The 27630-nt window shown below is 42.5% G+C and overlaps 1 protein-coding gene across 18 annotated transcripts in view; it reads left to right on the top strand.

The window, feature by feature from the left end:
* DCAF6 (DDB1 and CUL4 associated factor 6) overlaps positions 1-27630 on the top strand; it is a 117335-nt gene that overhangs the window by 4526 nt on the left and 85179 nt on the right. For 16 of the 18 annotated variants that reach the window (XR_016210426.1, XR_016210425.1, XR_016210427.1 and 13 more), the window contains exons 2-3: positions 15940-16001; positions 23937-24029. Coding sequence is in view for 6 of the 18 variants with exons in the window: in XM_051857130.3 (XP_051713090.3) it covers positions 15940-16001; positions 23937-24029 (155 nt within the window). In the remaining 12 variants the exon portion in view is untranslated. Of the gene's footprint in view, positions 1-15939; positions 16002-20720; positions 20816-23936; positions 24030-27630 lie in introns of those variants that run through there. The other 2 variants (XM_089299616.1, XM_089299612.1) reach the window with 2 other exon arrangements.

The following is a 27630-nucleotide window of genomic DNA, read 5'->3' as shown; positions in this document are numbered from 1 at the left end:
ACACATTTCATTTCCATTCTGTAAACAGTTTTAAAAAGATACTTTTTTTTTTTTTTTTTAAGATTTATTTATTCGAAAGGCAGAGTTAGAGCTTTTCCATCGACTGGTTCACTCTCCAAATGGCTCCAGTGACCAGGGCTGGACTGGGCTGGAGCCAGGGGCTTCTTGTAGGTCTTACACTTGAGGGCAAGGGCCAAAGCACTTTGGCCATCCTCTGCTGCTTTCCCAGACAACCGGAAGGTGGAGGTAGAGCAGCTGGGACACAGACCTGCTCTGCCCCAATGCCTGCTCCAGGTAAACATTCAGGATAAAAGATACTGTTACTTCAGTACATTTCCTGTTTCTATTCCTGTTTCTTTCCTTTAGGACAGACTTGCCTACAACTTGAAATTACACTTTCTAACCCTTCTAAATTAAAAGATGTAATTGACAAAGTGATTTTAAGGAACTTAAAGAGAATTGTTTGTTATAATGTACAATAAAATAAAATGCTTAAATTTTCATTAGCCAGTGACAATTTTTTGTTGGTGACTGGAATGTCTTTTTGTTTGGAGTTTAGGAACTGTATCCTTTGAACATCATTAGAAATCAGTATGTATTGAAATGGATAATTTTGTGTTTAGATTACTCTTTTTTTATTTTTTATTTTATTTTGACAGAGTGGACAGTGAGAGAGACAGAGAGAAAGGTCTTCCTTTACCTCCAGTGGCCGCCGCGGCCGGTGCACCGCGCTGATCCGATGGCAGGAGCCAGGTGCTTCTCCTGGTCTCCCATGTGGGTGCAGGGCCCAAGGACCTGGGCCATTCTCCACTGCACTCCTGGGCCTAGCAGAGAGCTGGACAGGAAGAGGAGCAACCAGGACAGAATCCGGCCGGTGCCGGCACAGCAGGCGGAGGATTAGCATATTGAGCCACAGCACCTGCCTAGATTACTCTTAGTATACCATGAATGCATCCACATTCTGAATTACCAGATTCTTCATAATGTGTTTCCAGGGTACAGTATATTACAAGAAGGCTTGTCTTTTATCTCCTTTTGGTCACTGGGGAAAAGTTACTGGAATATTTGTACTGTATTTCTTTAGTTTTGGAATCTCAATGGCTTTAGTAGTAAAAAATAATTCAAATATAACAAACATGAAATAGAATGTGCTACTGTTTTCATAAGGAAAGACCACTAAATGCTTATTAACAATCATAAGAACTATAGAATCTGTGATAGCTCTGCTGTTGGATTTTGGTACCTGCTGATACAAGATAGATCAAATAGAAAGTGCCCAGGAACTCCTGAAGCTTCTGGTAGCATAGAACTTTTACAGAAATATTTATAGATCAGGGTTTTTCAGTATATGTATTTTGACCATGATCCACAGTAAAATATGTTTATGTGGCACCACATGATACATTCAACAAAAATAAAAGATTCTTCAAATGTAAATGTAGCCTTGCTAGATGTGCTGTTTTTGTCTGTTTCACATTCTTTAAAATGCTGATGTTGATCCAGTAGAATACCCACTGAGGTTTGCAAAACTGCTCTAGAGTGTGTGTATTTTTTTTAGAATTGTTATTGAGCTCTACAGACTTCAGGGTTAGGGTGAATATGGTTCACAAGTATTTGAAGCAGATTAAAAAAATTTTTGTAAACACTGCTGATGGCTAACAAGGTAGCTATGAATAGTGAGACTGTTTACATGCTGAAAAAAATAACTAGAGTAAGGCACTTTTAAATCCTCACTTCTTGGGTAAATACTTACAGTGGGATTGCTGCGTTGTGTGATAAGTGTCTTTATCTTTATAAGTAGCTGCCAGACCAAAATACTCGTGCCACATGGCATTCGCACTAGTGGTATCTGAGACTTTTAGTTTTCCAGTTGCTCAACTTTGTCATCAGCATTTGGTGTAAGAACTCTTCCTAATTTTAGCCTTTCTGGTAGGTGTGTAGAAGTCTCTCTCTCTTTCTTTCTTTTAAAATATGTATTTGCTTATTTATTTGAAAGGCAAAATTAAAGAGAGATCTTCTATCTGCTGGTTCACTCCCAGATGACATGAGGGCCATGACTGGGCAAAGCTGAAACTAGAAACCTAGAATTCCATCCAGGTCTCCCATATAGGTGGCAGGGACCCAGGCACTTGGGCTGTTTTCTTCAACTTTCCCAGCTCCCTTAGCAGGGAGCTGGAGTGGAAGTGGAACTGTCAGGGCCGATGCTCACATGGGCATCACAGGCAGCAGCGTAACCTGCTGTGCCACAACACTGGCCAGAAATCATTTTAATTTACATTTCCCTAATGATTAATAGTGTTGAATCTCTTTTCATGTCTTTTTTTGTCATCTATGTACTTTGGTTAGGTGTTCAGATTCACCTTTTTAATATTATAAGGATTCTTTCTGTATGTTTGATAACAAGTGCTTAGCCAGATAGGTATTTTACAAATATTTTCTCCTTGTTTGTGTCTTGTCTTAAGAGTCTTTCATAGTTAATACATTTTGTGTCTAAGAATCTTTTTTTTTTTTTTTTAAGATTTATTTATTTATTTGGAAGAGTTACAGAGAGAGGAGAGGCAGAGGGAGAGGTCTTCCATCCACTGGTTAACTCCCCAATTGGCCAAGGGCCAGAGTTGTGCTGATCTGAAGCCAGGAGCCAGGAGCCTCCTCTGGGTCTCCCACGTAAACTTGGGCCATCTTCTACTGCTTTCCTAGGCCATAGCAGAGAGCTAGATCAGAAGTGGAGCAGCCGGGACTGGAACCCGCACCAATATGGGATGCTGGCACCGGCTTTACCTGCTATGCCACAGCGCCGGCCCTAGTCCTAAGAATCTTTAATCCAAGGTCACAGAAATTTTAACTGTATTTTTTCTTGGAAATATTTTTGTTTTATTGCTTATATTAAGATCCATGAACAGTTTTAATTTTTATTTATGTTGTGGCATTAGGGTCACATTTCATTTATTCGCATATGAATGTGCAGTTGGTCTAGCACTGTTTGTGAACAGAGAATCCTTTTCCTTTTTGTGGAAAAAAATCCATTGGACTTACATATGTAAATCAATTTCTCCACCACATTCCATTGATCTAGGTCTCTATGCCAGTCCACCATGTGCTTATAGTGAGTGTTAACGATCATTCTGATTCTTACAACCTTATGTACCTGTGGTGACCCTCCCCCCAAGTTGTTCTGGCTATCCAGTGTTTTTCTGTTTTCACATAGATTTTAGAACCAGCCTATTGATTTCTACTAACAAGACTGTTGAATCTATGCTTTACTTCAAGGAGAACTGACATGTTTATAATCTGTGATTGTGATTTGTCTCAATGTTATTTATTTAGATATTTGGTTCTCATAGTAATATTTTGTATTTTTCATGTTTTTAGTATTTTTACAAAATATATTTCTTAAAAAATTATATTTCTTTGAATTTTAGTCAGTATAACTTTTTTTTTTTTTTTTTTTTTTTGGACAGGCAGAGTGGACAGTGAGAGAGAGAGACAGAGAGAAAGGTCTTCCTTTGCCGTTGGTTCACCCTCCAATGGCCGCCGCGGCCGGTGCGCTGCGGCTAGCGCACCGCGCTGATCCGATGGCAGGAGCCAGGAGCCAGGTGCTTTTCCTGGTCTCCCATGGGGTGCAGGGCCCAAGCACCTGAGCCATCCTCCACTGCACTCCCTGGCCACAGCAGAGAGCTGGCCTGGAAGAGGGGCAACCGGGACAGAATCTGGCGCCCCAACCGGGACTAGAACCCGGTGTGCCGGCGCCGCTAGGCGGAGGATTAGCCTAGTGAGCCGCGGCGCCGGCCTCAGTATAACATTTTATTTATAAATTTTTATTTTCACTTCATTTGGAAGGCAGCGAGACTCGACAAATGGAGATCTTCTGATCTGGTTCACTCCCTGATACATGCAGCAGCCAGCGCTGGGCCAGATCAAAGCCAGGATCCTGGGACTCAATCTTGGTCTCTATGTGGAGAGCAGGGACCCAAATACTTGAGCCATCACCCTTTGCCTTTGAGGGTGTACATCAGCAGGAAGCTAGAATTGGAAGCAGAGCCAGGACTCTAGTCCAGGCATATGACATGGGCTGTGGGCATCTAAAGTGGCATGCCAGATGTCTGTCCCTTAGTAGCATTTTAGATGATAACTGTTTTTTACATTTCCATATCCAGTTCATTATGGGTATGTAGACATACAGTTGATTTTCCGTCATTGGCTTTGCATGCTTAAAACCTCACTAATTCTAATCATCAGTTCTCTCTCTCTCTTTTTTTAAGATTTATTTATTTATTTGAAAGGCAGATTTAGAGGAGAGACAGAGAAGTCTTCCATACACTAGTTTAATCATCTGTTCTGGGGCCACAGGTTCAAGTTCTGGCTGTTCCACTTCCCCAGCTCTCTGGTAATGTGCCTGGGAAAGCAGAGGAAGATGGCCCAAGACCTGGATGAAGCTCCTGACTCTTGGTTATGGTCTTTCCCATCCCTGGCTATTCTGGCTTTTTGGGGAGTGAACCAGGAAGACTTCTTTTGAGACCTTTTGAAATTTCATGTAGATGATTCTGTCACTGTACATTTTTTTATTTTTAAAGAAGTGTACTTATGTATTTGAGAGGCAGAGAAACAGACAGAAAGCTCCCATCTGCTTGTTCACTCCTCAGATGCCTAGGTGGGCCATACTGAACCTGGGAGCCAGGAACCCAGTCCACGTGTTCATGTGAGTGGTAGGCACCCAGATACTTTAGTCATTACTTGCTGCCTCCCCAGGGTGCACATTAGTAGGAAGCTGGTATCCGGAGCAGAGCCTGGACTTCAGCCCAGCACTTCAGTTTGGGATGTGGGCATCTTATCGACATAACTGTAAGACCAAATGCCTGCCCCAACCACCACATTTTTTTTTAATGTATTTGAAAGAGTTACATAGAAGCAGAGGGAGGGAGAGGGAGAGAGATAGGGAGGGAGGGAGATATCTTCCATCCTTTGGCTCAATTCCCAGATGGCAGCAACTGCTGGGGCTGGGGAAGGCCAAAACCTGGAGCCAGGAGCTTCTTCCAGGTCTCCTGTGTGAGTGGCAGGGGCCCAAGAAGTTGGGCCATCTTCTGCTACTTTTCCAAGGCTGTTAGCAGGGAGCTGGATGGAAGTGTAGCAGCTGAGAATGAGCAGGAGCCAATATGAGATGCCAGCATCTCAGGCAGTTCCAGCCAGCACATATTAAGACAGTTTTATGTTGTCCTTTCCATCTGTGGGTTGGTTGGTTGGTTGGTTTGTAAATGCACTGGACAGAACTGCAGTAGAATTGAATAGAAATAGTGAGGATGGATACCCTTGCGTCATTCTTGATTTTAAACGGAAAACATTGTTTTTCACTGTTAACCATGTTATTTTCTATAGGCTTTTTCTTTTTTTTTCTTTTTTTTATTTTTTATTTTATTTTTTTTGACAGGCAGAGTGGACAGGGAGAGAGAAAGAGAGAGAAAGGTCTTCCTTTTTGCCGTTGGTTCACCCTCCAATGGCCGCCGCGGCCTGCGTGCTGCACCGATCCAATGGCAGGAGCCAGGTACTTCTCCTGGTCTCCCAAGGGGTGCAGGGCCCAAGCTCTTGGGCCATCCTCCACTGCACTCCTTGGCCACAGCAGAGAGCTGGCCTGGAAGAGGGGCAACCGGGACAGAATCCGGCGCCCCGACCGGGACTAGAACCCGGTGTGCCGGCGCCACAAGGCGGAGGATTAGCCTAGTGAGCCGCGGCGCCGGCCTAGGTTTTTTCTTTTCTAATATTTATTTATTTGAAAGGCAGAGTTACAAAAAGAGAGGGAAAAGACAAAGATCTTCCATCCTGTGGTTCACTCCTGAGACATCACAAGCAGTAGCTTGACTTGCTGTGCCATGCTAGTCCCAGCTATAAGGTTTTTGTAGATCCCTTTTATCAGATTCAAGAAGACCTTTTATGGTTCTAGATTGCTGGCTGTTGAATTTTGTGAAGGTTTTTCTATATCTGTTGAGATGATATTGTGATTTTTCTTTCAGATTCTGTTAATGCTATTATTAACATACTAATTGACTTTTGAATGTTGAATCGAAATCAGTTTCTGGGCTGTATCCTATTTGGTTGTGGTAAATCATCCTGTACATATTGCTGTCTTCAAATTTTTGTCAGAATTTTCTGCCTGTTGTTCACAAAGGATATCAATGCATGCTTTTCCTGTAATATTTTTAACTGGCTTAGCTATCAGGGTAATGCTGATCTCAGAGATTAGTTGAGATATATTCTCCTTTTATGAAAAGTTTGTATGGAATTGAAATTACTTTTCTTCTTAAAGGCTTAAAACTCTGGGCTTGGAGTTTTCTTTGTTCTTACTAATATTTATGTACAATTTTTTTTTTAAGATTTTATTTATTTATTTGAGAGGTAGAGTTACAGACAGTGAGAGGGAGAGGTCTTCTTTCCATTGGTTCACTCCCCAAATGGCTGCAACAGCCGGAGCTGCACCAATCCGAAGCCAGGAGTATGGATCTTCTTCCGGGTCTTTCATGGGGAGGTGCAGGGACCCAAACACTTGGGGCATCCTCCACTGCTTTCCCAGGCCAAAGCAGAGAGCTGGATCGGAAGAGGGGCAGCCAGAACTAGAACTGGTGCCCATATGGAGTGCAGGTGCCGCAGGCAGAGGATTAACCTACTGTTCCATGGAGCCAGCCCCTTATGTACAGGTTTTGTATGAGCACAACTTTTCATTTGGGCTGTATGGTGTGCACATTGTTTAATCTTGTAAGACGCACTCCTTTTTTCCAGTGCCACTTTGCACTGGGCAATCTATAGTTTCTCTGTATTCTCTCTAGGATGTGGTGTATTTTTTTTCTTTTTTTTTAGCAATCCTAATAGGTATGTAATAATATCCCGCATAGCTAATGATGTTGAACATCTTTTCATGTGCTTATTTGCCATCTATACATTTTCACTGAAATGTCCCATCATGTCTTCTACTCATTTTCTATTTGGAGTATTCTGAGAATTCTTTATGTATTATAGGTACTAGTCCTTTGTCAGACAGCTGGTTTCCAAATATTCTTTGCCAGGCTGAAGCTAATTTTTTAATTCTGATCACCGGGTCATTTTGCACAGCAAAGGTTTTTTATTTTGGTGTGATTGAATTTATTAATTTTTTCTGATATGGATTATACTAAAGACTCTTAACCATTCCCTAGGTCTTGAACATGGTCTCCTCTGTGTTTTCCCTAAAATTTTATTGTTTAATATTTATGTCTAGGGTTCATTTTGAGTTAGTTTTTGTATGAGAGGTGAGGTTTAGGTTGAAGTCGTTTTTGTTACTTTGGATGTCCATTTACTGCAGCACCATTTATTGAAAAGGCTGTAATTCTTTCATTGAATTGCTTTTTTTTTTTTTTAAGACTTATTTATTTGAAAGGTAGAGGGACAAAGGGAGCAGGAGAGACAAAGAAAGAGATCTTCCATCTGCTGGTTTGCTAGGTCACTCCTCAAAGGGACTCTGGCTGGGGCTGGATCAGGCTGAAAAAAGGGGTGAGGAACTCCATCTGGGTCTCCTACATGAGTGGCAGGAGCCAAGTACTTGGGCTGTCCTCCACTGCCTTCCTAGGTATATCTGCAGGGAGCTGGATCAACATGAGGGTAGAGTGGTTGCTCTCATTTTATTCTTTTTCTTTCTTCTTCTTTTTTTTTTTTTTAAAGATTTACTTTATTTATTTGAAAGACAGAGTTACAGAGAGAGGTAGAGACGGAGAGAGGTCTTCCATCCGCTGGTTCACTCCCCAGATGGCCGAAATGGCTGGAGCTGCGCCAGTCTAGGAGCCAGGAGCTTCTTCCAGGTCTACCACGTGGGTGCAGGGGCCCATCTGCTGCTGCTTTCCCAGGCCATAACTGAGAACCGGATCAGAAGAGGAACAGCAGGGGCACCAGGGCCCATTGGGATGCCAGTGGGTCAGGCCAGAGCTTTAACTTGCTGCGCCACAGTGCCGGCACTTAATTCTTTTTCAAAATTGTTAGCTGTTCTAGATCCTTTTCCTTTCCATTTGATTTTTAGATAAGTTTCCCTGTGTCTCCAAATACCTTGCTTGGATTTTGGAGGCGTTGATTAGATTAGTTTGGGGAGAGCTGGCAGCTTTATCATGTTAAGTTTCCTAGTCCACGGACATCATGCATCACTCTTATTTATGTAGGTCTTTGATTTCTTTCATCAGCATTTTGTAATCATCAGGATACAGATCCTTCACAAGTGTTATTAAATTTATGCTTAAATATTTAATCTGCTTTGGAACTATTATAAATAATACTGATTTTAAGCTCAATTTCCACATATTCATAATTCTGTGACAATGTGATTGCTTTTGTATATTGATTCTGTATGCTGTGACCTTGCTGAACTCAGTTATTAGTTTAAGGAATTTTTTTCAGTGTATTCCTGGGGAAATTGTATTTAGATAATAATATCATCTTTCAATAGAAACAGCTTCATTTCCTTCCATCCAGTCAGTGTGTATTTGATTTCTTGCATTTTGCATTGGCTGGAACTCTAGTGTTATGTTTAATTGTAGTGTTGAGGTGGATTTCCTTGACTTGTTCCTGCTTTTATGTGGGAAGCATTCAGTCTTTCATCATTAAGTATAATGTGAGCTATGGGTTTTTAATTTTTATTCATCTGTTTGAGAGGCAGAGAGACTGAGAAAGCACCCATTCCCTGGTTCACTCCACAGATGCTTGTAACAGCTGGAGCAGGGCCAAGCCAAAGCCAGGAGCCAGGAACTCAGTCCACGTCCTCCATGTTGGTGGCAGGAAATCTAATTATTTGAACCATTGCCTGCTGCCTGCCATGGTCTGCATTACCAGGAAGTTGGAGTCAGGGACTGGAGTTGGACATTGAACCCAGGTACTACAATGGGGCATAAGTACCTTAACTGGTGTCTTAACTGCTAGACCAAAATGCCTGCCCCAGCTATAGGTTTTTTAGCAAATATTCTTTATTACAGTGAGGAAGTTTCCCTCTAGTCCCAGTTTGCTGAGCATCTTTTTTTTTTTAAAGATTTTTTTCTTTATTTGAAAGAGTTATAGAGAAGCAGAGAGAGAGAGAGAGGTCTTCTATCCTTCCCAAATGGCCACAATGGCCAGAGCTGGGCCGATCCAAAGCCAGGAGCCTCTTCTAGATATCCCACGTGGGTGCAGGGGCCCAAGGATTGGACCATCTTGTACTGCTTTCCCAGGCCATAGCAAAGAGCTGGATTGGAAGTGGAGCAGCTGGGAATCGAACCATTGCCCATAAGGGATGCCGGAAATGCAGGCGGAGCTTTTCTGGCTATGCCACAGCACTGCCTACCCCCCAACCCCCCTTTTAAGATTTATTTTATATTTGAAGGGTAGAATTACAGAGAGAGAGGAAAAAGAGAGTGAGGGAGGTCTCCATCTGTTGGTTCGTTCCACAAATGGCCACAAGAGCTGGGTCTGGGCCAGGAGCCAGGAGCTTCATCTGGGATTCCTGAGTGGGTACAGGGGCCCAAGCACCTGGGCCATATTCTGCTGCTTTCTTAGGCACATTAGCAGGAGCTGAATCAGAAGCAGAGCAACCAGGACTTGAACCAGTGCCCATATGGGATCCTGGTGTGGCAGGCAGCAGCTTGCCCCTTGGCTGATGTGTCTTTTTTTTTTCCCCAAGATTTATTTTATGTATTTGAAAGAATTAGAGAGAGAGGTCTTCCATCTACTGGTTTACTCCCCAAATGGCTACAGTTACCAGAGCTGAGAGGATCTGAAGCCAGGAGCCAAGAGCTTCTTGGTCTCCCACATAGGTACAGGGAGAGAACAAATTTTTGCCTTTTTTTTTTTTTTTAAAGATTTATTTATTTATTTATTTGAGAGGTAGAGCTACAGCGAGAGGGAGACAGAGAGAAGGTCTTCCATCTGCTGGTTCACTCCCCAGCTGGCTGCAACTGCCGGAGCTGAGCTGAGCTGAGCTGAGCTGAAGGCAGGAGCCAGGAGCTTCTTCCTGGTCTCCCACGAGGGTGCAGGGGCCCAAGCACTTGGGCCGTCTTCCTCTGCTTTCCCAGGTCATTGGCAGAGAGCTGAATCAGCAGCCCAGACATGATCCAGCACCCATAAAGGATACCGGTGCTGCAGGCAGAGGCTTAATCTACTACGCCACAGTGCTGGACCCAATTTTTGCTTTTTAAAGATTTATTAATTTATTTGAAAGAATTACACAGAGAGAGGGAGAGACACAGAGAGATCTTCCATCTACTGGTTCACTTCCCAGATGGCTGCAGTGGCTGGGGCTGGGCTGGGCTGAGGCCTGGAGCCCGGGCTCCTATATGGGTGGCCGGCCCAAATACTTGGGCTATCTTTCACTACTTTTTCCCAGGCCATTAGCAGGGAGCTGGATCAGAAGTGGAGCAGTCAGGACTTGAACTGGTGCCCATTTGTGATGCTAGTATTGCAGGCGGTGTCTTAAACTGCAGTGCCACTATTCCAGCTCCGGAGGAGACTAATTTTACAGAATTTCACATATGCTGAGTTTCTCCTCATAATAAACCTGAAAAGTTAAGATATTATTCTTAGCTTTGTATACATGAAACTAAGGCTCTGAGATGTTTTTCCCTCAGCATAAATACAGAGTGTTCCAAGTTAGATGTTTAAATCTATGTTGAAAATTTCTAGCCCTAAGCATCTCATAGTCTAGTAAGGGACATGTGATTAAATTAATAACAAAGCTGGTTGAGTTCTACAACTATTAAAAATGAGCAATCATTCCATATTTATTGTCATGTAAAGATACTTATCATATATTGAGTGAAAATATAAATTATGAGACATCATGGATATTATCCCAATTCTTTATTTACTGATTCAGCAAATCTATATTCAATTTAATCTTGATACCAGGCAATGTTCTAGGCACTTGTGATATTTCAATAAGAAAAACAGTGTTCCTTTCTGTTGGAGTTTATTGACTTTTTTCTTTTTAAAAAGATTTATATATTTTATTTGAAAGGCAGAGTTATAGAGAGGGGCAAAGAGAGAGAGATATCTCTCTTCCATCTGCTGGTTCACTCCCTGGATGGCTGCAATGGCCGGAGCTGTGCTGATCCAAAGCTAGGAGCCAGGAACTTCTTCGGGCCTCCTACACAGGTGCCTGGGGCCCAAGGACTTGGGCCATCTTCTACTGCTTTCCCAGGCCACAGCAGAGAAGTGGAGCAGCCAAGACTCGAACCAGTGTCCATATGGGATGCCAGCACTGCAGGTGGCAGCTTTACCTGCTACACCACAGTGCTGGTCTCTTTTTAGACTATTAATGTAGAATAAAATGTTCAAGTAGAGATGGAATTATAAGAGCCAGTATAGAGTACAGAACAACTTGAATAGGAAGCCACAATAGTAAGTTCATCCATAAAAAGTATAATTGTTATAAGGATTCTTCCTTCCCTTTTGTGTCTCTGGAGCGTAGGCTAAATGGCTGTCTTTTCAAATAGGCTAGACTCTTCCTTTTTTTTTTTTTTTTTTTTTTTTTTTTTTTAAGATTTATTTACTTATTTGAAAGGCAGAGTTACAGAGAGGCAGAGAGAGAGTCTTCCATCTGCTGGTTCACTCCTCAGATGGCTGCAATGGCCGGAGCTAGGCTGATCTGAAGCCAGGAGCCAGGAGCTTCTTCCGGGTCTCCCACATGGGTGTAAGGCCCAAAGACCTGGGTCATCTTATACTGCTTTCCCAGGCCATAGCAGGTAGCTGGATCGGAAGTGAAGCAGCACAGACTCAAATTGGACTCATATGGAATGCTGGCACTGTAGGTGCCAGCTTTATCCCCTACGCCACAGCACAGGCCAACCTTCCTGGTGTTTAATAGCATGCAGATTTCAGATTATTTTTATTTGAATGAACTCACTTTTTTGAACTTACAGTACTTATTTTATGTTGTCTTTTTGCTTATAGAAGCACAGTTTATGGGATGTGTGGATGGGACAATCAGTTTTATCTGCCAAGTCACATACAAAAATATTCTTCCTGGGCTGCTTGTTCAATTATATCATGTCTTAGTATCTAAGTACAGATTTCATGTATTCTTTCGTGTCCCTCCACCATGTTCTTCAGACCAGAATGACTAGAGCCGTAATGTCAAACCTAGATTTTAAAACTGGGAAAAGAAATTGTTTCTAATGTTTAGCATTTTATGAGTTCTAATTGTTGTCAGTTGTTAATTTGAATACTTTGTTTCTTATTTCCACATTATAATTTGGGAGGATTGCTTGAGCCTACTTTAGGCCAAAAAAAAAAATTTATAAAAACTTAGCTATTTGTTACAATTAACTTCTTTTTTAAAACTGTAAATCAGATTGAAAAGTTAATTATGCAAAGTACCACCTGACTCAAGAAAAACTTTACTGACTTCCTCGATTTTATTACAATAAATGTTGAAACCACAGAACATCTCATCCTTCCAAAAAGCCTCAGCTGTTTTTCTTTCTTTCTTTTTTAAGATTTATTTATTTATTTGAAAGGCAGAGTTAGAGGGAGAGACAGAGAAAGAGAGATCTTCCATCTGGTGGTTCACTCCCCAAATGGCTGGAACAACTGGAGCTGGGCCTATCAGGATCCAGGAGCCAGGAGCTTCATCTGGGTCTTCAACATGGGTGCAGGGACTCAAGCTCTTGGGCCATCTTCCACTGCTTTCCCAGGCACATAGGCAGTGGGTCAGCAGGGAACTGGCACCCATATGGGATGCCAGAACCTGAGGGGACGACTCTACCCACTACACCATACCACTAGCACTCCTGTTTTTTTTTTGTTTGTTTGTTTGTTTGTTTTGTTTTGTTTTAAAGATTTATTTGAAGGACAGAGTTACAGAGAGAGGTAGAGACAGAGAGAGAGGTCTTCCACCCACTGGTTTGTTCTCCAGATGGCTGCAGCAGCTGGAGCTGAGCTGATCCGAGGCCAGGAAGTCAGGAGCTTCTTCCATCTTCTACTGCTTTCCCAGGCCACAGTAGAGTGCTGGATTGGAGTAGAGTAGCCAGTACTTGAACCATCGGCCAAATGGGATGCCAGCATTGCAGGCGGCAGCTTTACCTGCTACACCATAGCACCAGCCCCTCTTGAGTTGTTTTTTAACTTACATGTTTATCCTTAACTAGCCATCTTAACAGTACAAACAAGAAGAAAACAAATTGACTTAAAGAGCACCTGGATTTCTTTACATTGAATGGTGATAAGCATAATAGAGAAATCTGTCCTTTATGACAACATACAGAGAATTTAGTCAAATTTAATTTTATTAGAAACCTCATCAACCTGATTAATTGCTATTCTTTTTTATAAATTCAGCATCCTTTCATTACAGCTTCTGAATAAGTATGCTGTGGTCTATATTTTGTTAAGATGATTCATATTTTTTAAGGACTTCTGCACATTTTATTTTTAATCTTTTTTTTTTTTTTTTTTTTACAGATGGAGTTAGAGAGAGAGAGACATAGAGAAAGGTCTTCCTTCCGTTGGTTCACCCCCTAATTGGCCTCCATAGCCAGAGCTACACCAATCTGAAGCCAGGAGCCAGGTGCTTCCTCCTGGTCTCCCATGTGGGTGCAGGGCCCAAACACTTGGGCCATCCTCCACTGCCTTCCTGGGCCATAGCAGAGAGCTGGACTGGAAGAGAAGCAACTGGGACTAGAGCCATGGCGCCAGCACTCTTTTTTTATTTTTTAAAAATTATTTTTATTTATTTTGAAAGAGAGGAAGAGTCAGAGATTTCTTCTGTTCTGCTTGTTCACTCCCCAAATAACTGCAAAGGCCAGAGCTGAGCTGATCCGAATCCAGGAGCCAGGAGCTTCTTCCTGTCTCCCATGTGAGTGCAGGGGCTCAGGCACCTGGACCACCTTCCACTGCTTTCCCAGGCCATAGCAGAGAGCGGGTCTGGAAGAGGAGCAGCTGGGACTTGAACCACTGCATATGTGGGATGCTGGCACTGCACGCTCGGGCTTTAACCCACTGCATCGCAGCGCTGGCCCCAAGATAATTCATTTTTTTTAAAGGGAGACTCTATTCAAACAGGGAACTTTATTTTTGTACTATTTTAACTGTTCTTTAATTGATGGGCATTTCAGCTGATTTTAACTTAATTTTTTTTGACAGGCAGATTTAGATAGAGAGAGAGACATAGAGAAAGGTCTTCCTTCCGTTGGTTCACCCCCGAAATGGCTGCTATGGCCGGCGCGCTGCGCCGATCCAAAGCCAGGAGCCAGGTGCAGGGCGCAAGCACTTGGACCATCCTCCACTGCCTTCCCGGGCCACAGCAGAGAGCTGGACTGGAAGAGGAACAACTGGGACAGAACCGGTGCTCCAACGGGGCCTAGAACCCGGATTGCCGGTGCCACAGGTGGAGGATTAGCCTAGTGAGCCGCGATACCGCGCTAACTTTAAAATATTTTTAACATTGCTGAAATCAAGATATTTTTTAAAATACAAACATAGGTTTCATCATCCTGTTATTGTTTGCTAGCACTCTTGAATTTTTTTTTGTTTTTTTTTTTGTTTTTTTTAAAGATTTATTTTATTTATTTGAAACACAGAGTTACAGAGAGAGGTAGAGAGAGAGGTCTTTCACCCGCTGATTTACTCTCCAGATGGCCGCAGTGGCTGGAGCTGCGCTGATCCGAAGCCAGGAGCCAGGAGCTTCTTCTGGGTCTCCCACGTGGGTGCAGGGGCCCAAGGACTCAGGCCATCTTCTACTGCTTTCCCAGGGCATTAGCAGAGAGCTGGGTTGTAAGAGGAGCAGCTGGGACTAGAACCTGTGCCCATACTGGATTCTGGCACTTCAGGCCAGGGCTTTAACCTGTTGCACCACAATGCTAGCCCCAAAGTTGAAAATCTTGTTCCTCACGTGTGGTCCTCTTTTATTTCCTCTCCCACATATTTGAAATTTATTTATTTGAAAGGCACAGACAGAGAGAGAGAGAAATAAAGGTCTTTGATCTTGTGGTTCACTCCCAAAATGCCGCAACAGCTGAGGATGGGCCAATCCGAAGCCAGGAGCCAGGAGCTTCCTGTGTCTTGCAAGCAGTGCAGGGGCCCAAGGACTTGGGCTATCTTCCACTGCTTTCCCAGGCCATAGCAGAGAGCTAGGTTGGAAATGGAGCAGCCAGGTTTCAAACCAGCAGCCATATGGGATTCCAGTGCTGCAGGCTGTGGCTTTACCCATTATGCCACAGGGCTGGCCCCTTGACGTTTTTTTTTTTTTTAAGGTTATTTATTTATTTATTTATTTATTTTTAGAGTGGCAGAGGGAGAGATGAAAGAGATCTTTAATTTGCTGGTTTGCTCCTAAAATGTCCACAGTGGCTAGGGCTGGTTCAGACCAAAGCCAGGATCCCAGAACTCTGACGATTCTTCCATGTGGGTGGTAGGGGCCCAAGCACTTGGTCTGTGTTCTGCTGCTTTCCCAGGTACATTAGCAGGGAGCTGCATTGGAAGCAGAGCAGCTGGGACTTGAACCAGCTTTCTGATAGGGGATGCCAGTGTCCTAGGGAGTAACTTATCCTCCCATGCCACAATGCTGGTCCCTGACATATTTATTTCTTCTATCACAGAGGGTAGATATATTTTTCAGTTTATCATTGTATTCCTAGCTTGGAGCAGTGTGAGTACTCAGTATACTTGTTGGATGAGTGGATGAACGAAGAATTGTTGAGTGTTCATTGTGGTTCAGACAATGCTAAGCCTTTTCTGTCCTTGAATCATTTAATTCTTACTGTAGCCTCATGAGGTGGATATTCTTATTGAGAAAAAGCCTCTTGAGGAATTTCCCCGGTATCACTCAATTTACAAATGATGGAGTTGAAATTGGAGCATGCATTTACCTTGTTCTCCTACACCCTGGGCTCTTAATTTCAGTGTTAGATTGTTCTCAGCAATATATTGTGTGATTTATCTAGCTGTTTTTTTTTTTTTTTTTTTGAACAGGAAGAAGAGAATTTATCCAAAGATTAAAACTTGAAGCAACTCTAAATGTGCATGATGGCTGTGTAAGTAATAGTTAATTTTTTTTAAAAGATTGATTTATTTGAGGCTGGCGCTGTGGCATAGTGGGTAAAGCTGCCGCCTGCAGTACTGGCATCCCATATGGGTGCTGGTTCCCGTCCTGGCTGCTCCACTTTCAATTCAGCTCTCTGCTATGGCCTGGGAAAGCAGTAGAAGATGGTCCAAGTCCTTGGGCCCCTGCACCTGAGTGGGAGACCTGGAAAAAGCTCCTGGTTATTGGTTTCAGATTGGCACTGCTCTGGCCATTGCGGTCAATTAGGGCGTGAACCAGTGGATGGAAGACCTCTCTCTCTGTCTCTCTGCCTCCCATTCTCTCTCTGTTTAACTCTCACTTTCAAATAAATCAAACTTTAAAAAACAATTGATTTATTTGAAAGAATTACAGAGAGAGTTAGAGACAGAGAGAGAGGAGAGGTCTTCCCTCTCCTGGTTCATTCCCCAAATGTCCTGAACAGCCAGAGTGGAGCTTATCGGAAGCCAGGAACCAAGAGCCTCCTCTGGGTCTCCCATGTTGAGTTCAAGGGCCCAAAGACTTGGGCCATCCTCCCAGGGAGCTGAGTCAGAAGTTGAGCAGCTGGGACTAGAACTGATGCTATAGGCCGGGGCTTTAACCCACTGTGCAACAGCACTGACCCCAATAGTTAATTCTTAATCAACTGTGAAGGATGTTAGTAAGTGTTTAAAGTTTGGTGAAATGGCCCCAGTGTTTTTGGAAGGGGTGATGAATAGCTGTAGTAGATTGGGAGAGTAAAGTTTTACATTAAAACATAAGAGTTTATTTTGAATTTAAGAGAGTATATGCAAGAGTTTTTGAAGTGCAGATGAGTTTTCTAACCTCATCAAAGGTTTCCATTTTATTCACTGCTTTTGTGACAGTCTCTTGTGATCATATATGTCCAAGTCTAATGGTCACTTCTCAGAAACTGTTGACATTGGTGAAACATATCCTCTTTATTTTTATTATTATTTTTTTTGATTTATTTATCAATTCATTCCCCAAATATTTACAGTGGCTAGAACTAAGCTGTACAGAAGCCAGGAGCTGGGAACTCTATTCATAATTCCCACATGAATAACAGGGACCCTATTACGTAAACCATCCCTGCTGACTCCCAGGGTCTGCATTAGTAAGAGCTGGGTATTGAACCTAGGTATTTTGATATGTCATGTGAGTGTCAATTTTATTTTTAAAGATTTATTTATTTATTTGAAAGAGTTACACAGAGAGAAGAGAGGCAGAGAGAGAGAGAGAGAGAGGTCTTCCATCCGCTGGTTCACTCTCCAGTTGGCTGCAATAACTGGAGCTACACTGATCTGAAGCCAGGAGCCAGGAGCCAGGAGCTTCTCCTGGGTCTCCCACGCGGGTGCCGGGGCCCAAGGAACTTGGGCCATCTTCTGCTGCTTTCCCAGGCCATAGCAGAGAGCTGGATTGGAAGAGGAGCAACTGAGACACGAACCGGCACCCATATGGGATGCCGGCGTTTCAGACCAGGGCATTAACCCGCTGCACCATAGCGCTGGCCCCAGGTGTCTTTTTTTTTAATATTTATTTTATTTATTTGAAAGGTAGAGTTAGAGAGAGAGAGAGAGAGAGAGAGATCTCTTCTGTGTGCTAGTTCACTACCCTAATGGCTGGAATAGCCAGTGCTGGGCCAGGCTGAAACTGGGAGCATCATCTGTATCTCTTTTGTGAGTGCAGGGGCCCAAGGACTTGGGCCATCTTCTGCTGCTTTCCCAGGTGCCTTAACAGAGAGCTGGATAGGAAGTGGAGTACGAGGACTCAAACAGGCACCCATATGGAATAGTGGTGTTGCAGGTGGTGGGTTAATCCGCCATGCCACAACACCGATTCCAAGCTTATGGGCATCTTAACTGCTAGGCTGAGCACTCTATATCCTCTTGTTGAAATACTCTTTCTCTTGGGTTTTGCCATACTACACTCTCTTTATTTTGTTTTATCCCATCTTAGTCTTCTTAGCTGACTTCTCCACTTACTGACCTTCACATATTCAGTACACGCAGACTGTGTCCTGTCACCTCCCTTTTCCTCTCTCCAGCTAAGTGACACCATCCAGTCTTACGTAAAGAAAAAACTTTCTCAGAACATCAAAGTTGTGTATGAAGCTCTTAACATTTCCAGTTGCATGCCTCACAGATACCCCAAATTTAAGATCTAAAACAGAGCCTTTTTCTTTTTAATTTTTATTATAAAAATTGCAAGCATACTTTTAATGTACTCTTCCACTAGATTTAGTAGTTAACAATGTTTTGCCACAGTTTCTTTTTATTTCATTTTTCTGTTTCTTATTTTCCTCTTTCCCTGAAGTATTTAAAGCAAATTCCAAGGGCTGGATGTTACGGTGTGGCTAGTTAATCTGCCACTTGTGATGACTGTGTGCAATATTGGTGTTCCTGATTAGAGCCCTGGCTACTCCTTTTGCGATTCAGCTTCCTGATAATGTGTCCTAGGAGGCAGCAGATGATGGCTCAAGTGCTTGGACACCTGCAACCCATGTGGGAGACCCAAATGGAGTTCTGGGCTCCTGGCTTTGGCCTGAGCCTGATGGAGCCCTTGCTGTTGGTGGTATTTGGGCAGTGAACTAGCTCATGGAAGATACCTCTCTGTCATTGTGCATTTCAGGTTGTTGAAAATGAAAGTTAAAAAAAAAAAGGCAGATTCCAGATTTCATGTAATTTGACTTCTAAATGTTAACCTGAAGCAATAGATATTTTTTAACTTAACATTTTAACCATTTTTTAAAGATAGATTTATATATTTAAAAGGCAGAGTTACAGAGAGAAATCTTCCATTCACTGATTCATTCCCCATATTAGCTGCAATGGCCAGGGCTAGGCCAGGGCTAGGCCAGGGTGAAGCCAGGAGCCTGGAACTCCATCCTGGTCTCCCACATGCATGGCTGGGACCCAGGCACTCAGACCATCCTCTTCGGCCTTCTCAACCCCATTTGCACGGAGCTGGATTAGAACTGGAGCAGCTGAATGGTGCCGGCTCTGTGGCGTGACGGGTAAAGCTGCTGTCTGCAGTGCCAGCATCCCATATGGGAACCGGTTCAATCCCGGCTGCTCCGCTTCCCATCCAGTTCTCTGCCATGGCCTGGGAAAGCAGTAGAAGGTGGCCCAGGTCCTTGGGCCTGGAAGAAGCTCCTGACTCCTGGCTTCGGATTGGCACAGCTCTGGCCATTGTGGCCAATTGCCAGCAGATGGAAGATCTCTCCCTCTCTCTGTGTAACTCTCACTTTCACAAAAAAAAATATATATATAAATCTGAGACTCAAGTGGTGCTTATATAGGATGCCAGTGCTGGCTCCTGGATATTTTATATACCATTGTATAATACCATTATATATTTCTGCAAGGTTGGCAGTAGTTTATTTTTTAAAGTATTATGTTATATACAGTCCACAGTCAAATTTTTTTCATTGTTTAAAAGTGTCTTTTTATAGTTTGTTCCAAAGACAGTTCAGGCCAAGGGCATACTATGATTGCTATGCCTGCTAACTGTTTATCTAGACCAGTCTTCCCCTTTTTTGGCTCCTGCCAGTTACTTGTTACAGAAATTAGGTCAGTTTTCCTATGGAATGTTTCTCATTGTAAATTTATTGGTTATTTTTTTGAAGTGTTAACTTGTTTGTGTATCCTGTTTGTTGTATTTCCTGTAAATTAAAGTGACTGCTAGTGGTTTGATTATTTTGCAGTTCACCTTTCTTGGAAAGAATATTTACATACAGCGTGCTTTGTAGTGTATTGAATAAAGAGGCACCAGAATGTTTGTTGTCCTATTTTTTTTTCCCCCCCCTAAGGATTTATTTATTGGAAAGGCAGAGTTACAGAGATAGAGATCTTCCATCTGCTGGTTTACTTTCCAAATGGCCACCACGACTAGGGCTGGGCTAGACAGAAGCCAGGAGCTTCCTTTGGGTCTCTTATGTGGATGGCAGGGTCCCAAGCACTTGGGCCATCTTCCGCTGCTGGATTGGAAGTGGAGCAGCTGGGTCTTGAACCGGTGCCCATATGGGATGCCAGCATTGCAGGCGGCGTTTTTACCCACCATGCCACAGCGCCTGCCCCCATCTGTAATATCCTCTTATTTGGTCTCCTTTATAACACTTGTATTTTCTTATAATCAGTTCAACACAGATGCTCGATGATGTGTACATATCCGGTCATGTTATGTCTTATATTATTTTCTCCTTTCTTCCCCGTAAGACTTATATTATGGTTGATAAAGGCAGAATGGTCAGAAAACATCTCTATGATACAAGCCCAATGGCTGTTTTTTGTTACCTTGAGAGTGAAACAGACAAGGACTTGTGTTTACTGAAAATCAAAAGTAAATTCATTTACATTCATTAAGATCATGTCTGAAACATTGAGATATTGACATACTCTGTTCTTTAAAGAAAATGATTTGAACACTGTACTTTTAACTATTTTATTGAAGAAAGTGAACTACCAAAGCAAACAAACAAACAAACTCAAGCATCTGGTTGGGATGGGTGGGGGAAATACACAAAAACAGGAAGTTGGGTAGAAGTACCAAAATACACTCCAATGAGAGGAATAAATTCTAGGGCCTGGGACTGTGGTGTAACCAGGTAAACCACTGCCTGGGCATCAGTTCAAGACCCAGCTGTTCCACTTCCAATTCGGCTGTCTGCTATGGCCTGGAAAAGCAGTAGAAGATGAGCCAAGTCCTTGGGCCCCTGCACCCACGTCGGAGACCCAGAAGAAGCTCTTGGCTTCAGATCGGCGCAGTTCCAGCCATTGCAGCCAATTGGTGAGTGAACGAGCAGATAGAAGATCTCTCTCTCCCTCTGCCTCTCCTTCTCTGTCTGTAGCTCTGACTTTCAAATAAATAAATAAATCTTTAAAAAAAAGATTTATAAAGAAGGAATACATTCTAGTGTTCTGTAGCACAGTGAGGTTGATAGTAGTTCCTGATAACCTATTATATATTTTATATGGAATGTAAAACAAACAGAAGAGGTTGGGTTTTTTGTTTTTTTTTTTTTTGTTGTTGTTATTTTATTTGAAAGGCAGAGTTACGGAGCGTGAGAGAAAGGGAGAGAGAGATCCATCTGCTGGTTAACTCCCCACATGGCTGCAATAGCTGGGGCTGGACCAAGAGGAAGCAGGAGCCTGGGACTCTATCCTGGTCTGCCACATGGGTGGAAGGGGCCCAAGCACTTGGGCCATCTTCTGCTGCCTTCCCGGGTGCATTAGCGGGGTGCTGGATCAGAAGTGGTGCAGCTAATTCCTGATCCGTTTTGTGTTACTTTTTGTGAAGGGTGTAAGGTCTATCTCTAGACTGATTTTTTTGTTTCTCATGTAAACATCCAGCTATTCCCACATCAATTACTATTGTAAAGACTGTGTCCATTGTATTGCCTTTATCCTCTCGCAAAGATCAGATCTCCTCCCACAAAGACTTTCCTTATAAACGTGAGCTTCAATTTGTTGATATTCACAATATAACTTCTCCTATGTGGGTGCAGGGCCCACACACTTGGGCCATCCCACTGCACTCCCGGGTCACAGCAGAGACCTGGACTGGAAGAGGAGCAACCGGAACAGAATCCGGAACCCCAACCAAGACTAGAACCCAGGGTGCCAGCGCCGCAGGCGGAGGATTAGCCTAGTGAGTCGCGGCGCCGGCCTGTTTTTTTAATTTATTTTACTTGAAAGTCAGAGTTACAGAGAGGCAGAGAGAGAGAGAGAGAGAGAGGTAGATCTTCCATCCTCTGGTTCATTCCCCAAATGGCTGCAGTGGCGGAGCTGTGCTGATCTGAAGTCAGGAGGTTCTTCTGGGTCTCCCATGCGGGTTCAGGGGCCCAAGGACTTGGCTCATATTCCACTGCTTTCCCAGGCCATAGCAGAGAGCTGGATTGGAAGTAGAGCAGCCTGGACTTGAAATGTCTCTTATGGGATGCTGGCACTGAAGTTGGCGGTTTTATCTGCTATGCCATAGCACCATCCTCTCCCCCCATTTATTTATTTAAAGTATTATGTTCTTAAATTTAAAATTCTATTTCTTCATTGCTATATAGGAAAATGATTGACTTTTATTTATTAGCTTTGTACCTGCAATCTAGCTATCATCACTTACTAATTCCAGAAGTATTTTTGTCTTTCCTTTTTTTTGATAGGCAGAGTGGATAGTGAGAGAGAGAGAGAGAGAGAAAGGTCTTCCTTAGCAGGTTAATATTAATTGTTTTACAATCCCATTCTGAAAGTACCAACTTTCCTGTGTTTCAGTTTGATGCTAGTCCTGTGCCTTCAAAGTGTATGCTTTGCCTTTTAGTGTGTCTCGTGTTTTTTTTTTTTCCTTAAGACTGGACATGAGGGACCAGGTAAATAGATCTGATATCAATAGATGTTTAGAAATGTATAATTAAGGGTGAGAAGGAAATGTTCTAAAATTCTGTTTCTAGATTCCTGTCTCTTAGTGAGCCTGTGCTTCTGGACTATGAACTTCAAAATGAATTTTCAGTCCCTCTCCACCCCTCTTACCTGGGAGAGGTTGGTAAAGTGGGCTGGGGTTGGGTATTCTCATTTCCCCATGTGGAAGGTTAGAGCAGATCAGTTAGGTTCTGATAAAATCCCCACAGGTTAAGCTGTAGTTGCGTAGCTTCTCCTGAGGGCAGACCTAGTTAAGTACAGCATATTTGTGTAGTATATTTCAAAATGGTTCCTTTTGGCTTTATCCTTCCTGAAGCACAAGGATATTTTTCTCTAGAATTTACCATGAGAGCCTCTTGAGCCTCTGAAGTTAAAACTCAAAACAGCATGGGCCTCCCCACGATTCGCGCCTCCTGGAGTTTTAACAGAGCCGTCTTTTCTGGGATTCCACCAGTTCCTCCGGTGCAGTTCAGGGTTTTCTGCCTTGACACTGTTTCCCACGGATTCCCACTTTTCTGCTCCAGTAAGCCACAACTCTTTTTATCTGTTGCTCTCTTTTTAGTTTTTAAAGATTTATTCATCGTTTTGAAAGGCAGAGTGACAGAGAGATGGGGAGAGACAGAGAAAGAAATCTTCCTTCTGCTTCATCCCCAAATGGCCACAACAGCCAGGAGTGGGTGAGGCCAGAGCCAGGAGCCAGGAACTCCATTTGCTCTCCCACATGGGTGCAGGGGCCCAAGGACTTGGGCCTTTTCCACTGCTTTTCCAGGCACATTGGCAGGCACCTGGATTGGAAGCTCTCAGCAGCAGGTACTTGAACCTGCTACACCACAACACCAGCCCTGTTCATTTAATTATTGGTGGTAGCGATTTGTCCTGTGTCCTTACTGCTCTGAGGAACCTAGTAGGAATTTTTGATTTTCTTCAACTTTCAATGTGTTGAACATTTTGCTTTTTGTAAATTCTTTTTTTTTTAAGATTTATTTTTTTTATTTGAAAGTCAGAGTTACACAGAGCGAGAAGGAGGGGCAGAGAGAGAGAAGTTTTCCATTTGCTGGTTCACTCCCCAAGTGGCCGCAGAGCTTTGCCAGTCTGAAGCCAGGAGTCAGGAGCTTCTTCTGGGTCTCCCACGTGGGTGCAGTGGACCAAGGACTTGGGCCATTATCTGCTGCTTTCCCCAGCCATACCAGAGAGCTGGATCATCCGGGACTTGAACCGGCACCCATATGGGATGCTGACATTGTAGGAGGTGGCTTTACCCACTACGCCACAGCGCCGGCCCAAACATTTTGCTTTTTGGGATGGAGTGATAACTTCCAGGCTTCCTATGTTATTAAAAACCAGCAGTTTAGTTTTTCAGTAAATAAGCTCTTAAGTACTTTTTACTGTATAAATGACCTCATTAGTGATATAAATTTTTGTACCATCAGGTAAGTGAACGATTGCATACCTCCTTGTATGCCCGATTTGTTTATATTTCTTTTTTGCTTTCTTTTTAGGTTAATACAATCTGTTGGAACGACACTGGAGAATATATTTTATCTGGCTCAGATGACACCAAGTTAGTAATTAGTAATCCTTATAGCAGAAAGGTAAAGTGGTTTAAAAAAATCTACAATTTAATGAAAGAAAAAGATCAAGAAGATAGAAATGGAGAAACTTTAAATAATCCTGGAATGGGCATTTATGATGGCTTCTTACCTTTATTTTGCTGAAGTTTATTATATAATTTGGAAGTTAATACATGGGCTTTCCTTAGTTTCCTTAAGGAAACATGATTTCATTTAGCCTTAGTCCCCAGAAAACATACTTCATTTTATCCAAGAAGATAACAGTGGTCAAAAGTGACGTTGTCTCAGTAATATTGTTTGGGGAAAGAAAAGACATCGTTTTTTTTTTTTTTCAGTGAGCCTAGTTCAGACTTCTGTATCATGATGCATACCTTCCAGTTAATAGGAACACGGTCATTTATCTCTCCATGAGGGATTGGTTCTGAAATGGCATAGTACTTGTGTATGACATAAGTTAAATAACCTTTTTCCTTTCTTTTTTTAAACAAGATTTACTTTCTTTATTTGAAAGGAAAGAGTTAAGAGTGGGAGAGACACGATGAGAGATCTTCCATCTGCTGGCATTTCCCAAGTGCCAGTAACAGTGAGGGGCAGGCCAGGCCAAAGATAGAAACTTGAAACTCCATTTAGGAGTCCCAGGAACTCAAGCACTTAAGCCATCATCCTCTGCCTCCCACACGCATTATTAGCAGGAAGATCGATTGGAAGTTCGGTGTAGCTGGGACACAAACTGGTACTCCTGTATGGGATGTGGGTGAACTGAGCAGTGGCTTAACCATTCCACTACAGTCTCACACTAGACGTAATCTTTGGAATATTTTTTGCTTGAACCTAAGGGTATAGAACCTGTATATACTGAGAGACAAAGAAGCCTCCTGCTGCAGAAATCTGAATCCCCCTGCGAAGGGGATGCCATGGCCCACTGGATGGTGGGGAAATCATGGTAGTACCACGCTGGTGGAACATGCTGGGGAGCTCTCTCTACAGCTTGTTGGAATACCTCCTGCCAGGGTGCTACAGTGTCCTGGAACTTGGGGAGATGGAGATGCAGGAAAAGTTGCTGGTTGGCTGCTGGGTATGTCACTATTCACTTAGAAGCCAGGCCTTGGAGAAGCTGACCACCTGATGATCAATAGAGCGGCAGGTGTTACAAATAGGCAACCATCACATTTAGTAATCAGTGCAGTAGTCAGTATGTTGTTTTCATCTCCGATTAAATTTCTCAGCCAACTTCTGCCTCTTTGGGGCGTTATCTTTAGATGTTTTCTGAAAAAATACTGCAATGTTGATTTTTAAAAATCAAGAAAATAAATCCAGCAATGGGAAGTTCTAAGTGTTCTCAAGTTAGTACATACATAAAAGAATATGTGTGTGTAAAGGTATAGGAATCAGCCTTATTGCTATTTACCTGTAGTAGCACACATATCCAAGATGGATAGTTCAGACAATTCAAAAACACTCCCATATTCATTGAAATTACTAACACATGAATACTCAATAATGATCTGTTAATAAATAGGGAGAGTGTGGTCCAAAGTGACCTTCAGTAGTAGGAGGCATTATGTAGTAGGTTTTATAGGCTTATATTAAGGAATTTACATTTAGTACAATTGAAGTGAGCATTCACTGGGGGGTTTTGAACATGCAAGTGATAGAATTTACATTTTTAAAAGAATGCTGTGGCTGCTGTTTGTAGAAACTAGTTTGGGCAACATTGGAAGCAGATAAGAGGTCATTGAAGTAGTACAGGTTAGGGGGGAGGCAGGGTTGGCTTAGATGAAGATAATCCTGTTGGAAACGGTGAGAAGGAATTGGGGATGCATTTTGGCCTGATGTTGCTAGTGGATTTAATACAGTGGTTGAGGGAAAGAGAAATAATGATTCCTTTTTTTTTTTAAAGATTTATTTGTTTGAAAGGCAGAAATATGGATAGAGTAAGAGAAAGAGCTCTTCCATCTGCTGGTCCACTTCCCCCAAATGGTCACAAGGGCTGGGGCTGGGCCAGGCCAAAACCAGGAGCCAGGAGCTTCATCTGGGTCTCCCACTTGGGTGCAGAGGCCCATATACATGGGCCATCTGCTGCTGCTTTCCCAGGTGGATTACCAGGGAGCTGGGTTGGAAGTTGAGCAGCCAGGACTTGAACTGGTGCCCAGATGGGATGCCAGTACTGCAGGTGGAGGTTTAACCTGCACTATAACGTGTGCCCCAATTCCTTGTTTTTTGACTTGATAAATATTGATGCCATTAATATGGGGAACTGAATCAGTCAACTTTCCTTCTCTGTAACTGTAATACTCAAGCAAAGCTACTTAGGAAGGAAGGTTTATTTTGTTTTAGTTTAGAGGTTCTCATTCCATGATTGGGCATCTGGCCTTGGTTCAAGCATTTGCTAAGGCTGGAAAATGGCAGAGGGCCAGGTAAATTGTAAACCGTGAAGTAGAGAGAACAGTTAGGCTGAACTCAGCCTAAATAACTAAGCCTCTTGGGAAAACTACACCTTCCAAGGGATGAGCTCCAGTGACTTACTGACTTCCCACTAGTCCCATCTCCTAGACACAATAATTAGATCTGGACTCTGTGGTTAATCTGTTAGCCACTGATAAGAGACTTTGGGCCTTTGGGGGACATCTACACTATTGTTCAAACCACAGTAGGAACTCTGGAATGGAGGGTAGGTTTGGAAATATGTGTCTGAGATCAACAGATTTGTTTAAAAGGGATGGATTCCAGTTTTTTACTTACTAAATCTCAGTAAAAGGAATCAGTTTGAATTTATGAGACTATGAAGTAATAAGATTCCTGCCTATATTTCTGAAGCGATACATAAGCCTGTTAAATTGCAGTCAGTCATCTTTAAAAGAATAAAAAAGACAGTTCCAACTTATTTAGAAAGATGTCCTGTCAATGTGATAATTGCAAAACAAAAGGCCTGTGGGACAAAAACTCACAGGTGCATGTAGTAACGTTTTTGGTACATCATTCTAAGATATCTCAGGAATAAAGACCATGATATTTTCCTACATTTCAAGACATGGGCCTGACAGCTAGTTGTTTTATAATATGTATCTGAATTTCAGTTTTTTTTATGCGTAGCTCCAGATTAAACATTTTTGTAAGAATTCTTTAGAGGTGATATTGTGATGTTAGTTTGTCCCCTTATTGGTGATGTTATGCTTGATCCCTTCGTTGAGTTACCCTTTGTGACTATTAAACTATCTATGAAATGCTGTGTTGAGACTGAATATTCTCTCTCCTAATGGTCTTTCACCATGTGATTTTCATATTAATTGGTGATTCCTGACTGACTTATGATGTGTTATGATGTGCTTACAAACTTGATTTTTTATATTGTCATTCCTTCTGCATTTATTAATTTTTTTAATAAATAAAAATATTTTCTTTGTCCCTACCTCATTTTAAAAAAATATGTGGGACTTTTAGATTTTTATTTAATGTATAACAATATATTACCGATAGTGTTTCTTTTGCTCATATCATCCCAGATTTGTTCCATGGGACATTTCAAGCCAAGATTGTGTGTTTTGACAAATCCCTAGTGGTTTTGATTCATTTGTTTTCAACACAGCATTATTAACCTACTTACCTTGTAGTCCATTGTGGA

Source organism: Oryctolagus cuniculus, chromosome 7 (genome assembly GCF_051225735.1).
Source record: "Oryctolagus cuniculus isolate XC-2025 breed Fujian yellow rabbit chromosome 7, ASM5122573v1, whole genome shotgun sequence".
Classification (NCBI taxonomy): Eukaryota; Metazoa; Chordata; class Mammalia; order Lagomorpha; family Leporidae; genus Oryctolagus; species Oryctolagus cuniculus.
Note: the sequence above shows the minus strand (reverse complement) of the source record. Positions and strands in the feature narration are given on the sequence as shown.